The 12,679-nt window shown below is 43.2% G+C and overlaps 1 protein-coding gene across 1 annotated transcript in view; it reads right to left on the reverse strand.

Annotated features, from left to right (window-relative positions):
* Positions 1-1,807: 1,807 nt before the first annotated feature.
* The window catches only part of LOC139281363 (CD82 antigen-like), a 42,119-nt gene continuing 31,247 nt past the window's right edge, over positions 1,808-12,679 (reverse strand). The window contains exons 8-9 of the mRNA XM_070901515.1: positions 11,633-11,716; positions 1,808-1,944 (exon numbers count right to left, since the gene is read on the reverse strand). Of these exons, the coding sequence (XP_070757616.1) occupies positions 1,882-1,944; positions 11,633-11,716 (147 nt within the window). The 3' untranslated portion in view covers positions 1,808-1,881. The remainder of the gene's footprint in view (positions 1,945-11,632; positions 11,717-12,679) is intronic.

The following is a 12,679-nucleotide window of genomic DNA, read 5'->3' on the forward strand; positions in this document are numbered from 1 at the left end:
TGTGTCATCCAGTTTGGATGATATTTTTTAAATTGCTTTTGTTTCTCAAAATACATACACTGCAATTATTTAATTTAGCACAAATCGTTGTCAAACAATTAGCTGATATTTTGGGGAATCATTCAGCTTCTAAGTATAGCTGCTAGCACCCTCTTGTGTTGAGCACATGTATGTGCATTACCAACTCTTGCAAACAATTGGCTCAAGACTGCCACACACAGGTACATTTTTCATATTAGGACAACAGCTGATAATAGTCATTTTTAATCCTATACCAATCACGACAATCTACAAATTGAAAAGGTGTCAAACAGCATAAGCCCTCATACAATGAAGGCAGGAGAAGAAGCAAAGCAACTTTCTGTTCAAAATGTTTCTTTTTCTTTTCTGATTTCTTACATACTTGCCTCATTCTTCCTCTTAATATTGCTGTCGGGAGAGCCTCAAGCTTTGGTAGGCCTCACTAGCCCTGCACAAGGTCCTGTGCAGGGAATACTACATTCTTGATCTAAAACCAACTCAATCCCATTACCATATTTTGAGACTAATCAGTTAAATCAAAGAATAGACGCGGGATTTTGTTTTCCACGGAAAGAGAAGAAAATGAAAGAGTTGAGAGGAAGCTGGAGATGAGAAATCTAGAAATAGACACATTTATTGGTTATAGTACTCCTTAAAATCAATTTATTGTATACTTTTCACGCCAGAGTACCTGAAATATTTCTCAGATGCTGATGTATATTTGCATGAAGGCTACAAAATTTGTCCACTATCTTTATTGCTAGATCAATGACAATTTTCTTAGTGATATTTACAGAACACAAACTTGTTATGTTACATAGAAGGAGGAAACATTTCCAGGATTTAAAAAATCATTTTACATTTCCATCAGCAGATAGTGTATACAGTGTGTTAATTATTAATTGGTGTGCATGTGTTATTCACTAGAATATAGGGATAGTCAACTTTTTACGAGAAAGGTGGTATATAAAGTAATAGATGGACAGAGATACATAGCCATGGTGTATGTTATACCTTGTGATACTAATTTTTCACAATTTCAATATTGCAGTCTGTCATAGTTTTCATAAATGCAGAGACCAGTTTACATTTTCTGTAGCACAGGTCTGCAGTGAGATTTCCACATTTAACATCATGCTCACTAATTTGTTACTGTTTAGCTTAATGTTTCCATTTTCTGATGTTTGAGCTGCTTCAGCTGTTCTGAAGGATTGGTTCTCTGGAGATATCCATCTAATTGGAGCAAATTCTTTTAAGTAGCATAGCAATACCAATATAATTTAATCATTTATCAAAGATTAAACAAGTAGTTTAATTTGCAACAAGAAGGATTTCAGGATCTGGCTATTTATTTCGGAAAATGACGCACATCATCTCACACCTTTGTCAATAGAGTGCAACAATCATTGGAGTGTTTATAGAACTGAAATGTGGTGAATTAACCAACATTGGAACAGTGCAAGATTTCTTTTGAATTTATATGATTTGGTAAAATACATTTGCAAACTCCATGTGCAACCTTTTCATTGTGTTTTACTACAAGAATTCTGCAAGAATACTGTAATTTATTGCCAGTGCTGTTAGGTATTTAGCTTGTTACTCAATTATATTATGAATGTTGTTGTTTACAGGATTAATTGGAAATTACAGTCCTTATACACAATTAAAATGCAGTGCACTGAGTTCAATTCAGAGCACACAATAAGCCATGGTACAGTACAATTAAAAAAAAATACGTTTCATGATGTTGCAAGCTCAACAAGGCAACATTACAATTGGTTCTGGCCAAAAAGAAGTGTATTGTTCATAGTAAAAGGTGAAAGAAATGATTTCTGGTTCTTATAATAAGCTGTTTCTCTTTTAAATCTCGTTCCTTTTCTTGATGCTCTTCAACAGACTCACACCCATGATGAACTGTAATATCTAGGGGGAGATAAACAATTTAGACAATAGCTAACCAAACACCAGATTTAACTTAAGTAGAAGTTTTGAACTGCTTTCTTTTGGATTTTTGTAAAATTTCTGAGCTTCTTTTATTCCCTTTGCCGAGTTTTCAATGACATTTGGAGCCTACAAATGATTATTGGTAATGTTAGCGGATGAATGGTTAACATGCATATGGTGTTTCTTTGTAATAAACAATGTAACACACGGGTTTGTAGGATGCTCAAAATTCTGGGACCCCCTACTCAAAGGACATGTGTCTGGAATTTAAAAGGGAACTGTGTTAGACTTTTGGAGGAGAAATGTGGACAGAAATATCTCACTATTAGGTGTCTTTGGACTAAACTAGGGCCTTTTAGATTGAGTTTGGACATTTTAAATTGTATGCTGGGTCTGCATAGGGCTGCTAACCCACCTGGGAGGCAGGCCCCAGGGAGACATTAACAGTCTAACAAAAGCCCACTTACCAGATACATACATATTTTAATAGTTCTTAAAACGGCTATACAGAAAAACCCTGGCATCATCAAAACACACAATGGACAGTATCAAGGGAGCGTCGGGAGAGGCGGGAGTCAGCGAGAGACAGCGGCCTATAAAGGCTCAGCAGTCGGGCAGTCCGGGGAGCGTCGAGAGAGGCGGGAGGGTAACTGAAGTAGAAAGAAATCAAAAGGTGACGTCACAGCCAAGGGGGTAAGTGATTGGCTGGTGATTGGTGAGTAGTTTTTCTTTTTCTTTTTCTTTTTTATATCAGTCAGTAACTTTTAACATTGTTGTTGTCAATTTAGGGGTATCTAAGGGTTAAGTCATGGCAGGAGAGCTCGGTCACGTGATATGCTCCTCCTGTGCCACGTGGGAACTCAGGGACGACACCAGTGTCCCTGACGACTACATCTGCGGGAAGTGTATCCGCCTCCAGCTCCTGACGGACCGTGTTGCGGAGTTGAAGCTGAGGGTGGATTCACTCTGGAGCATCCACGATGCTGAGAATGACGTGAGTAGCAAGTGTAGCGAGTTGGTCTTATCGCAGGTGAAGGGTCCACAGCCAGATAGGGAATGGAAGAGCAGTGCAAGGAAGGTAGTGCAGGGGTCCCCTGCGGTCATCCCCCTGCAAAACAGATACACCGTTTTGAGTACTGTTGAGGGGGATGACTCATCAGGGGAGGGCAGCAGCGGCCAAGTTCATGGCACCGTGGCTGGCTCTGTTGCACAGGAGGGCAGGAAAAAGAGTGGGAGAGCGATAGTGATAGGGGATTCAATTGTGAAGGGAATAGATAGGTGTTTCTGCGGCCGCAACCGAGACTCCAGGATGGTATGTTGCCTCCCTGGTGCAAGGGTCAAGGATGTCTCGGAGCGGGTGCAGGACATTCTAAAAAGGGAGGGAGAACAGCCAGTTGTCGTGGTGCACATTGGTATCAACGACATAGGTAAAGAAAAGGGATGAGGTCCTACAAAACGAATTTAAGGAGCTAGGAGCTAAATTAAAAAGTAGGACCTCAAAAGTAGTAATCTCGGGATTGCTACCAGTGCCACGTGATAGTCAGAGTAGGAATCGCAGGATAGCGCAGATGAATACGTGGCTTGAGCAGTGGTGCAGCAGGGAGGGATTCAAATTCCTGGGGCATTGGAACCGGTTCTGGGGGAGGTGGGCGCAGTACAAACCAGACGGTCTACACCTGGGCAGGACCGGAACCAATGTCCTAGGGGGAGTGTTTGCTAGTGCTGTTGGGGAGGAGTTAAACTAATATGGCAGGGGGATGGGAACCAATGCAGGGAGACAGAGGGAAACAAAAAGGAGACAAAAGCAAAAGACAGAAAGGAGATGAGGAAAAGTGGAGGGCAGAGAAATCCAAGGCAAAGAACAAAAAGGGCCACTGTACAGCAAAATTCTAAAAGGACAAAGGGTGTTAAAAAAACAAGCCTGAAGGCTTTGTGTCTTAATGCAAGGAGTATCCGTAATAAGGTGGATGAATTAACTGTGCAAATAGATGTTAACAAATATGATGTGATCGGGATTACGGAGGCATGGCTCCAGGATGATCAGGGCTGGGAACTCAACATCCAGGGGTATTCAACATTCAGGAAGGATAGAATAAAAGGAAAAGGAGGTGGGGTAGCATTGCTGGTTAAAGAGGAGATTAATGCAATAGTTAGGAAGGACATTAGCTTGGATGATGTGGAATCTATATGGGTAGAGCTACAGAACACCAAAGGGCAAAAAACGTTAGTGGGAGTTGTGTACAGACCTACTCCAAACAGTAGTAGTGATGTTGGGGAGGGCATCAAACAGGAAATTAGGGGTGCATGCAATAAAGGTGCAGCAGTTATAATGGGTGACTTTAATATGCAGATAGATTGGGCTAGCCAAACTGGAAGCAATACGGTAGAGGAGGATTTCCTGGAGTGCATAAGGGATGGTTTTCTAGACCAATATGTCGAGGAACCAACTAGGGGGGAGGCCATCCTAGACTGGGTGTTGTGTAATGAGAGGATTAATTAGCAATCTCATTGTGCGAAGCCTCTTGGGGAAGAGTGACCATAATATGGTAGAATTCTGCATTAGGATGGAGAATGAAACAGTTAATTCAGAGACCATGGTCCAGAACTTAAAGAAGGGTAACTTTGAAGGTATGAGGCGTGAATTGGCTAGGATAGATTGGCGAATGATACTTAAGGGGTTGACTGTGGATGGGCAATGGCAGACATTTAGAGACTGCATGGATGAACTACAACAATTGTACATCCCTGTCTGGCGTAAAAATAAAAAAGGGAAGGTGGCTCAACCGTGGCTATCAAGGGAAATCAGGGATAGTATTAAAGCCAAGGAAGTGGCATACAAATTGGCCAGAAATAGCAGTGAACCCGGGGACTGGGAGAAATTTAGAACTCAGCAGAGGAGGACAAAGGGTTTGATTGGGGCAGGGAAAATGGAGTATGAGAAGAAGCTTGCAGGGAACATTAAGACGGATTGCAAAAGTTTCTATAGATATGTAAAGAGAAAAAGGTTAGTAAAGGCAAACATAGGTCCCCTGCAGTCAGAATCAGGGGAAGTCATAACGGGGAACAAAGAAATGGCAGACCAATTGAACAAGTACTTTGGTTCGGTATGGACTGCATCCCAGAGTACTTAAGGAGGTGGCCTTGGAAATAGTGGATGCGTTGACAGTCATTTTCCAACATTCCATTGACTCTGGATCAGTTCCTATGGAGTGGAGGGTAGCCAATGTAACCCCACTTTTTAAAAAAGGAGGGAGAGAGAAAACAGGGAATTATAGACCGGTCAGCCTGACATCGGTAGTGGGTAAAATGATGGAATCAATTATTAAGGATGTCATAGCAGCGCATTTGGAAAGAGGTGACATGATAGGTCCAAGTCAGCATGGATTTGTGAAAGGGAAATCATGCTTGACAAATCTTCTGGAATTTTTTGAGGATGTTTCCAGTAGAGTGGACAAGGGAGAACCAGTTGATGTGGTGTATTTGGACTTTCAGAAGGCTTTCGACAAGGTCCCACACAAAAGATTAATGTGCAAAGTTAAAGCACATGGGATTGGGTTACTGTGCTGACATGGATTGAGGACAGGAAGCAAAGAGTAGGAGTAAATGGGTACTTTTCAGAATGGCAGGCAGTGACTCGTGGGGTACCACAAGGTTCTGTGCTGGGGCCCCAGCTGTTTACACTGTACATTAATGATTTAGATGAGGGGATTAAATGTAGTATCTCCAAATTTGCGGATGACACTAAGTTGGGTGGCAGTGTGAGCTGCGAGGAGGATGCTGTGAGGCTGCAGAGCGACTTGGATAGGTTAGGTGAGTGGGCAAATGCATGGCAGATGAAGTATAATGTGGATAAATGTGAGGTTATCCACTTTGGTGGTAAAAACAGAGAGACAGACTATTATCTGAATGGTGACAGATTAGGAAAAGGGGAGGTGCAAAGAGACCTGGGTGTCATGGTACATCAGTCATTGAAGGTTGGCATGCAGGTGCAGCAGGCGGTTAAGAAAGCAAATGGCATGTTGGCCTTCATAGCGAGGGTATTTGAGTACAGGGGCAGGGTGGTGTTGCTACAGTTGTACAGGGCATTGGTGAGGCCACACCTGGAGTATTGTGTACAGTTTTGGTCTCCTAACCTGAGGAAGGACATTCTTGCTATTGAGGGAGTGCAGCGAAGGTTCACCAGACTGATTCCCGGGATGGCGGGACTGACCTATCAAGAAAGACTGGATCAACTGGGCTTGTATTCACTGGAGTTCAGAAGAATGAGAGGGGACCTCATAGAAACATTTAAAATTCTGACGGGGTTAGACAGGTTAGATGCAGGAAGAATGTTCCCAATGTTGGGGAAGTCCAGAACCAGAGGTCACAGTCTAAGGATAAGGGGTAAGCCATTTAGGACCGAGATGCGGAAGAACTTCTTCACCCAGAGAGTGGTGAACCTGTGGAATTCTCTACCACAGAAAGTTGTTGAGGCCAATTCACTAAATATATTCAAAAAGGAGTTAGATGAGGTCCTTACTACTAGGGGGATCAAGGGGTATGGCGAGAAAGCAGGAATGGGGTACTGAAGTTGAATGTTCAGCCATGAACTCATTGAATGGTGGTGCAGGCTAGAAGGGCCGAATGGCCTACTCCTGCACCTATTTTCTATGTTTCTATGTTTCTATGTATTCACTAAGGAGGACACAAACAACCTTCCGGATATAAAAGTGGTCAGAGGGTCTAGTAAGGAGGAGGAACTGAGGGAAATCTTTATTAGTCAGGAAATTGTGTTGGGGAAATTGATGGGATTGAAGGCCGATAAATCTCCAGGGCCTGATGGACTGCATCCCAGAGTACTTAAGGAGGTGGCCTTGGAAATAGCAGATGCATTGACAGTCATTTTCCAACATTCCATTGACTCCGGATCAGTTCCTATCGAGTGGAGGGTAGCCAATGTAACCCCACTTTTTAAAAAAGGAGGGAGAGAGAAAACAGGGAATTATAGACCGGTCAGCCTGATATCGGTAGTGGGTAAAATGATGGAATCAATTATTAAGGATGTCATAGCAGCGCATTTGGAAAGAGGTGACATGATAGGTCCAAGTCAGCATGGATTTGTGAAAGGGAAATCATGCTTGACAAATCTTCTGGAATTTTTTGAGGATATTTCCAGTAGAGTGGACAAGGGAGAACCAGTTGATGTGGTGTATTTGGACTTTCAGAAGGCTTTCGACAAGGTCCCACACAAAAGATTAATGTGCAAAGTTAAAGCACATGGGATTGGGGTACTGTGCTGACATGGATTGAGGACAGGAAGCAAAGAGTAGGAGTAAATGGGGACTTTTCAGAATGGCAGGCAGTGACTAGTGGGGTTCTGTGCTGGGGCCCCAGCTGTTTACATTGTACATTAATGATTTAGCCGAGGGGATTAAATGTAGTATCTCCAAATTTGCGGATGACACTAAGTTGGGTGGCAGTGTGAGCTGCGAGGAGGATGCTATGAGGCTGCAGAGTGACTTGGATAGGTTAGGTGAGTGGGCAAATGCATGGCAGATGAAGTATAATGTGGATAAATGTGAGGTTATCCACTTTGGTGGTAAAAACAGAGAGACAGACTATTATCTGAATGGTGACAGATTGGGAAAAGGGGAGATGCAACGAGACCTGGGTGTCATGGTACATCAGTCATTGAAGGTTGGCATGCATATACAGCAGGCGGTTAAGAAAGCAAATGGCATGTTGGCCTTCATAGCGAGGGGATTTGAGTACAGGGGCAGGGAGGTGTTGCTACAGTTGTACAGGGCCTTGGTGAAGCCACACCTGGAGTATTGTGTACAGTTTTGGTCTCCTAACTTGAGGAAGGACATTCTTGCTATTGACGGAGTGCAGCGAAGATTCACCAGACTGATTCCCGGGATGGCGGGACTGACATATCAAGAAAGACTGGATCAACTGGGCTTGTATTCACTGGAGTTCAGAAGAATGAGAGGGGACCTCATAGAAAAGTTTAAAATTCTGACGGGTTTAGACAGGTTAGATGCAGGAAGAATGTTCCCAATGTTGGGGAAGTCCAGAACCAGGGGTCACAGTCTAAGGATAAGGGGTAAGCCATTTAGGACCGAGATGAGGAGAAACTTCTTCACCCAGAGAGTGGTGAACCTGTGGAATTCTCTACCACAGAAAGTAGTTGAGGCCAATTCACTAAATATATTCAAAAGGGAGTTAGATGAAGTCCTTACTACTAGGGGGATCAAGGGGTATGGCGAGAAAGTAGGAATGGGGTACTGAAGTTACATGTTCAGCCATGAACTCATTGAATGGCGGTGCAGGCTAGAAGGGCCAAATTGCCTGCTCCTGCACCTATTTTCTATGTTTCTATGTTTCTAAGACCTGATTACATTCTAACAGCACCAATCGAAAACCCTATCAACACCTTTGGGAATCTTGTATCATGCTAATGCTCAATCAGCTCACCAAAATTCTCACAAAGGGATCACATTAGAGTTGATCAGCCGACCAAAATCGCACAAAAGCAGTCATCAAAAATCAATTGTGCACCCGAGTTTTGGCGCGAAAGTTTGAGCAGCCTCTCAGTTATAATTGGGAGCCTTTGCTGGTAGCTTGCTGGTGACTTTTGGGCTGAGGAAACACTTTTGAAGAAACGTATCCGAGAACACTATGGAAAAGCACTTGGACTCTGGGCTCGTTGACTCTGACTTTGAAACATCTAGCTTGCAACACGAGGTTACCGCAACGCAACAAGAAGAACCTAACAAGAAGCCTCAGAGTCACTGAAAAACCAACAATCATAAAGCGCTGAGTCAAGGAAAAAACTTATTTACCATGAAAACATCGACCAGCGCTAATACCGAAGACACCGCAACCAGCCAAGGAATCCACAAGATTGAGGAGAGAGAAAGCAGTGTGCATCTGGTCTAAACTCTGGAGAAATCCTATGGTGAGCATAGTCCCTGCAATTTCAGAACCTAGCTTAGTTAGTGTAGTGGTGGGAGGTTGTTTTTTTTTTTTCACTGCATAACCTCTGTACCTGTTGTGTATACGTCCCCCCACCCCTTTTTCTGTACATTTTGTTATATGCTAATAAGTTAATTAGTATGGTGTGCTATTTTCTAAATAAAATATTTGTTCTTGCACCAAACAGTTGTCTGTCTACTTCCATCGCATCCCCTAAATAATTCCAAGCCCTTGAACCAGGAAGTGGGACGATTCGAACCGTCAAGGTCAGAAAAAGGCTGACAAACCCACCACCCCCTGCAGGTTAAAGTAGCTAACGCAGAAATATCATACCAATGCATTACGTTTGTCAGCTAAGATCAGCAACTGTCATTTCAAGACTCCTCACTGTTTGAGGTTCTCAGTATCACACACAAGTAATCCACTGAGTGAGTTGGTGTTTACATCAAGAACTATGTGGTATACAGCAACACTCCACTGTGTTGGATGGTAACCTGCCTCAGAATTGACAGGGTTATCTTCAGCAATTCCTGTGAAGAGTGGACAGAATGGGGGGAAAAGCACTGAAGAGTACAATTTACCCCAGTCCACGCCAACTTACTTTTACTCCCTCCACGGGCATAAGTGGCTGAGAGAGGAATTCATTACATGAAATAAATACAGTGACAATAGTTATCTCTGTGGTGCATCTCTGTGTCTGAACGTAATTCAACCTAAGCCTCTCTTTTTATAGTGCATTCAAAATATTTTAACAAGTAATCAGGCACAGACTGGTCATAGATTTGTGCTTCTATTGTACATTCTGGCCCTTTTAAATCAAATAAATAAGATCAGCTCTCACTTAAGGTAATTTTCCAAAATCAAACTGCATTCCTATTCACCAAACATACAGGGAAGAATTGTTATGGTCATTGTGTATTGGGGTGACTTTAATGCACTCAAGAAGATTTTCTGTAGTTGGTATTTCTAGCAAAATTGTTCCCTTTGAATAGGTGGAAATTATTATATCTTTGTGAGGAACGAACCCCCTTTGCGCTGCTGCGCATTATTAAAAACATGGACAACTGTGATAGGCTGACATCAGCAGTGTTAACTGCAACAGCCAACTCACCTATCCCTCTTTTATATACCCTTCTGGTCCTTGTTCCATGAATAAGTGAACAAATAGACCCCTCTCAATAAATAACTGAGGAAACAGACATTTTGCATCCACTACACTACATTCACAGAATTGATAAAGTAAGCTAATTCTCTCACTCTCTCATCCTTTCTCCTCAAACTACTAAGTGAACAGACCCCTTTTGTCCTTCACAATGAACCCACTGAAACCAAATCAAATAGAACACAATGCTCCAACTAACTGGCTCACGCACAATCACTCCTTCATTGCATCTTTTTCCACAGCTAGCTGGCAATGATGTCAGAGGACTATTAACCAATGGGGTCCATTGCAGCTGAGCCAGAACCTGTCTTCATATCACATCCATAGACCTCTTCCTCCTCTCCTGGAGACTCAGATTGCAGGCAAACAGTAGTTGCAGCACCTCCTTCCACCAGGCTCACAGCTCTCAAGCGGCTAAGCCGCTCCCACAACAGCTCTACAACTATTTTGTAAGAAACAATTAAATCAATTGCCCCCTGGCTAAAGGAGGGGGCACTAAACCGACACATTAAACATATTAAACTTTTGACCATAAACTTAAATCAAATTAAAATTTGGTTGCCGGGGGTGATGGTGCACTCCATTCCCTCCACCTCTCGCGGAAGGCCGCGAGCGTACCGGTGGACACCACGTGCTCATCACATCCATCGATGTGCCTTCTGAGTAGGGCTGCTGATGGCAATCAGGAATGGGAAAGACATCTCATTTTTCCCTTCCCGGGCCTTGGGATGCTACGGCCAACTGAGGGCCTCTATTGTTGCCTCAGCTGACATCAGCTGACTCAGCACTGACATGGGATCGGAATGTGAAGCATTCTAGGTCTGTCTGGGTTAGTGCTGTCATGTGTCTCACACCACTGTATATAACTGTATCTTATCATGCTATACATGACTGTAACTAGATATGACCGTAACCACAAGCATACTTTACCACCAGGGGTGCACTTGCAGGAGACACTGCACACCTGTCCCACACAGGTATATAAAGGCAGGTTTCAGGCATGTGTGGCATTCCAGAGCTGTGAAATAAAGGTGCAGGCCCTGAGTGACCTTGACTTCAAGATGTGCCTCGTGTAAGTCTGTACTGCAGGGTCAGGACTTTACAAGTGCCACACTGCATTCTGTATTCATCTACTGAACCATTGGGGGGCAGCGGGAGGGGGGGTGTTATTCAAAAAGTAATTTTGTTATTGAATATACCTACTCAAAACTAGCTCGAAATGCCCTGCATGACCACAAAGACAGGCAATGCTTCAGAACTTGTACTGAGTTTGTCAAGCACAACTAACTGCAGAACCAAATACATTTATAAACACTTAATTTTACTTGTTATTCAATTGAAGTGAGTTTCAGTTACTTGACATTTGTAATGATGCCATTAAAAACAAGGGAACTAATGTTGGAAACAGTGGCTGACAGAAAAGGTTTAAGTAAGGACTGTTTCCTTCAGTAAATTGAGCAACATGTTCACGTTTGATTGAGATGAACTTATAACTTTATTAACTTAAGCACAGATCCAGACATTTGAATTCAAATTGATTTAATTTACCTGTATTAGGAGGAGGGCAATAGCCGTTCCGAGAATACCAAAAATGCTGTTATCGAGCCATTTTTTTATTGCTGTGCTACAGCCCTGTAAGATAAGTTGTGTAATTGGTTATGCTAAATACTGGATGGATCATTTATAGATTTAAAACCATCAATCCAACCGTTAAATGAAAGATAGAAAAAAAATCTTGCCAATCACCACCTCACAGACAAAATTGAAATACTTCATTTTTGTCATCCTGATCAGCCTTCTTCCAGTTCCTCACATGGCTGCTCCCCATGTCTTGGCTGTGCTTGCAGGGATGGTGGAGAACAGAGGTCAGCTACTTCCCTATAATGAGGGAGCACTGACTGGCACCCTAGTTAGCTTCCGTGCACTCCCTCCGCCCCCCATCTGAGGCTCGGATGCATGTCCCTTAGTGTCAGCTGTGGCTCATTGGATAGCACACTCGCCTCTGAGTCAGAAGGTTGTGCGTTCAAGTCCCATTCCAGGAGCTTGAGCACATAAATCTAGGCTGGCACTCCGGTGCAGTGCTGATGGAGTGTTGCACTGTCGGAGATGCTGTCTTTCGGATGAGACGTTAAACCAAGGCCCCGCCTGCTCTCTCAGGTGGATGTAAGAGAACCCATGGTACTATTTCGAAGAAGATCAGGGGAGTTATCCCTCGTGTCTTGGCCAATATTTATCCCTCAATCAACAGCCCTAAAACAGATTATCTGGTCATTATCCCATTACTGTTGGTGGGAGCTTGCTGTGTGCAATTTGGCTGCCGTATTTCCCACATTACAACAGTGACCACACCCCAAAAGTACTTCATTGGCTGTAAAATGCTTTGAGACGTCCGGCGCTATATAAATGCAAGTCGCTGGAGAAATACCACCAACAATGTCTCCGCAAGATCCTACAAATCCCCTGGGAGGATAGATGCACTAACGTTAGCATCCTCAACCAGGCCAACATCCCCAGCATTGAAGCACTGACCACACTTGATCAGCTCCGCTGGGCAGACCACATTGTTCGCATGCCAGACACGCTACTCGGACTCCT

This window comes from Pristiophorus japonicus, chromosome 15, assembly GCF_044704955.1.
Source record: "Pristiophorus japonicus isolate sPriJap1 chromosome 15, sPriJap1.hap1, whole genome shotgun sequence".
In the NCBI taxonomy this organism is placed as follows: domain Eukaryota; kingdom Metazoa; phylum Chordata; class Chondrichthyes; family Pristiophoridae; genus Pristiophorus; species Pristiophorus japonicus.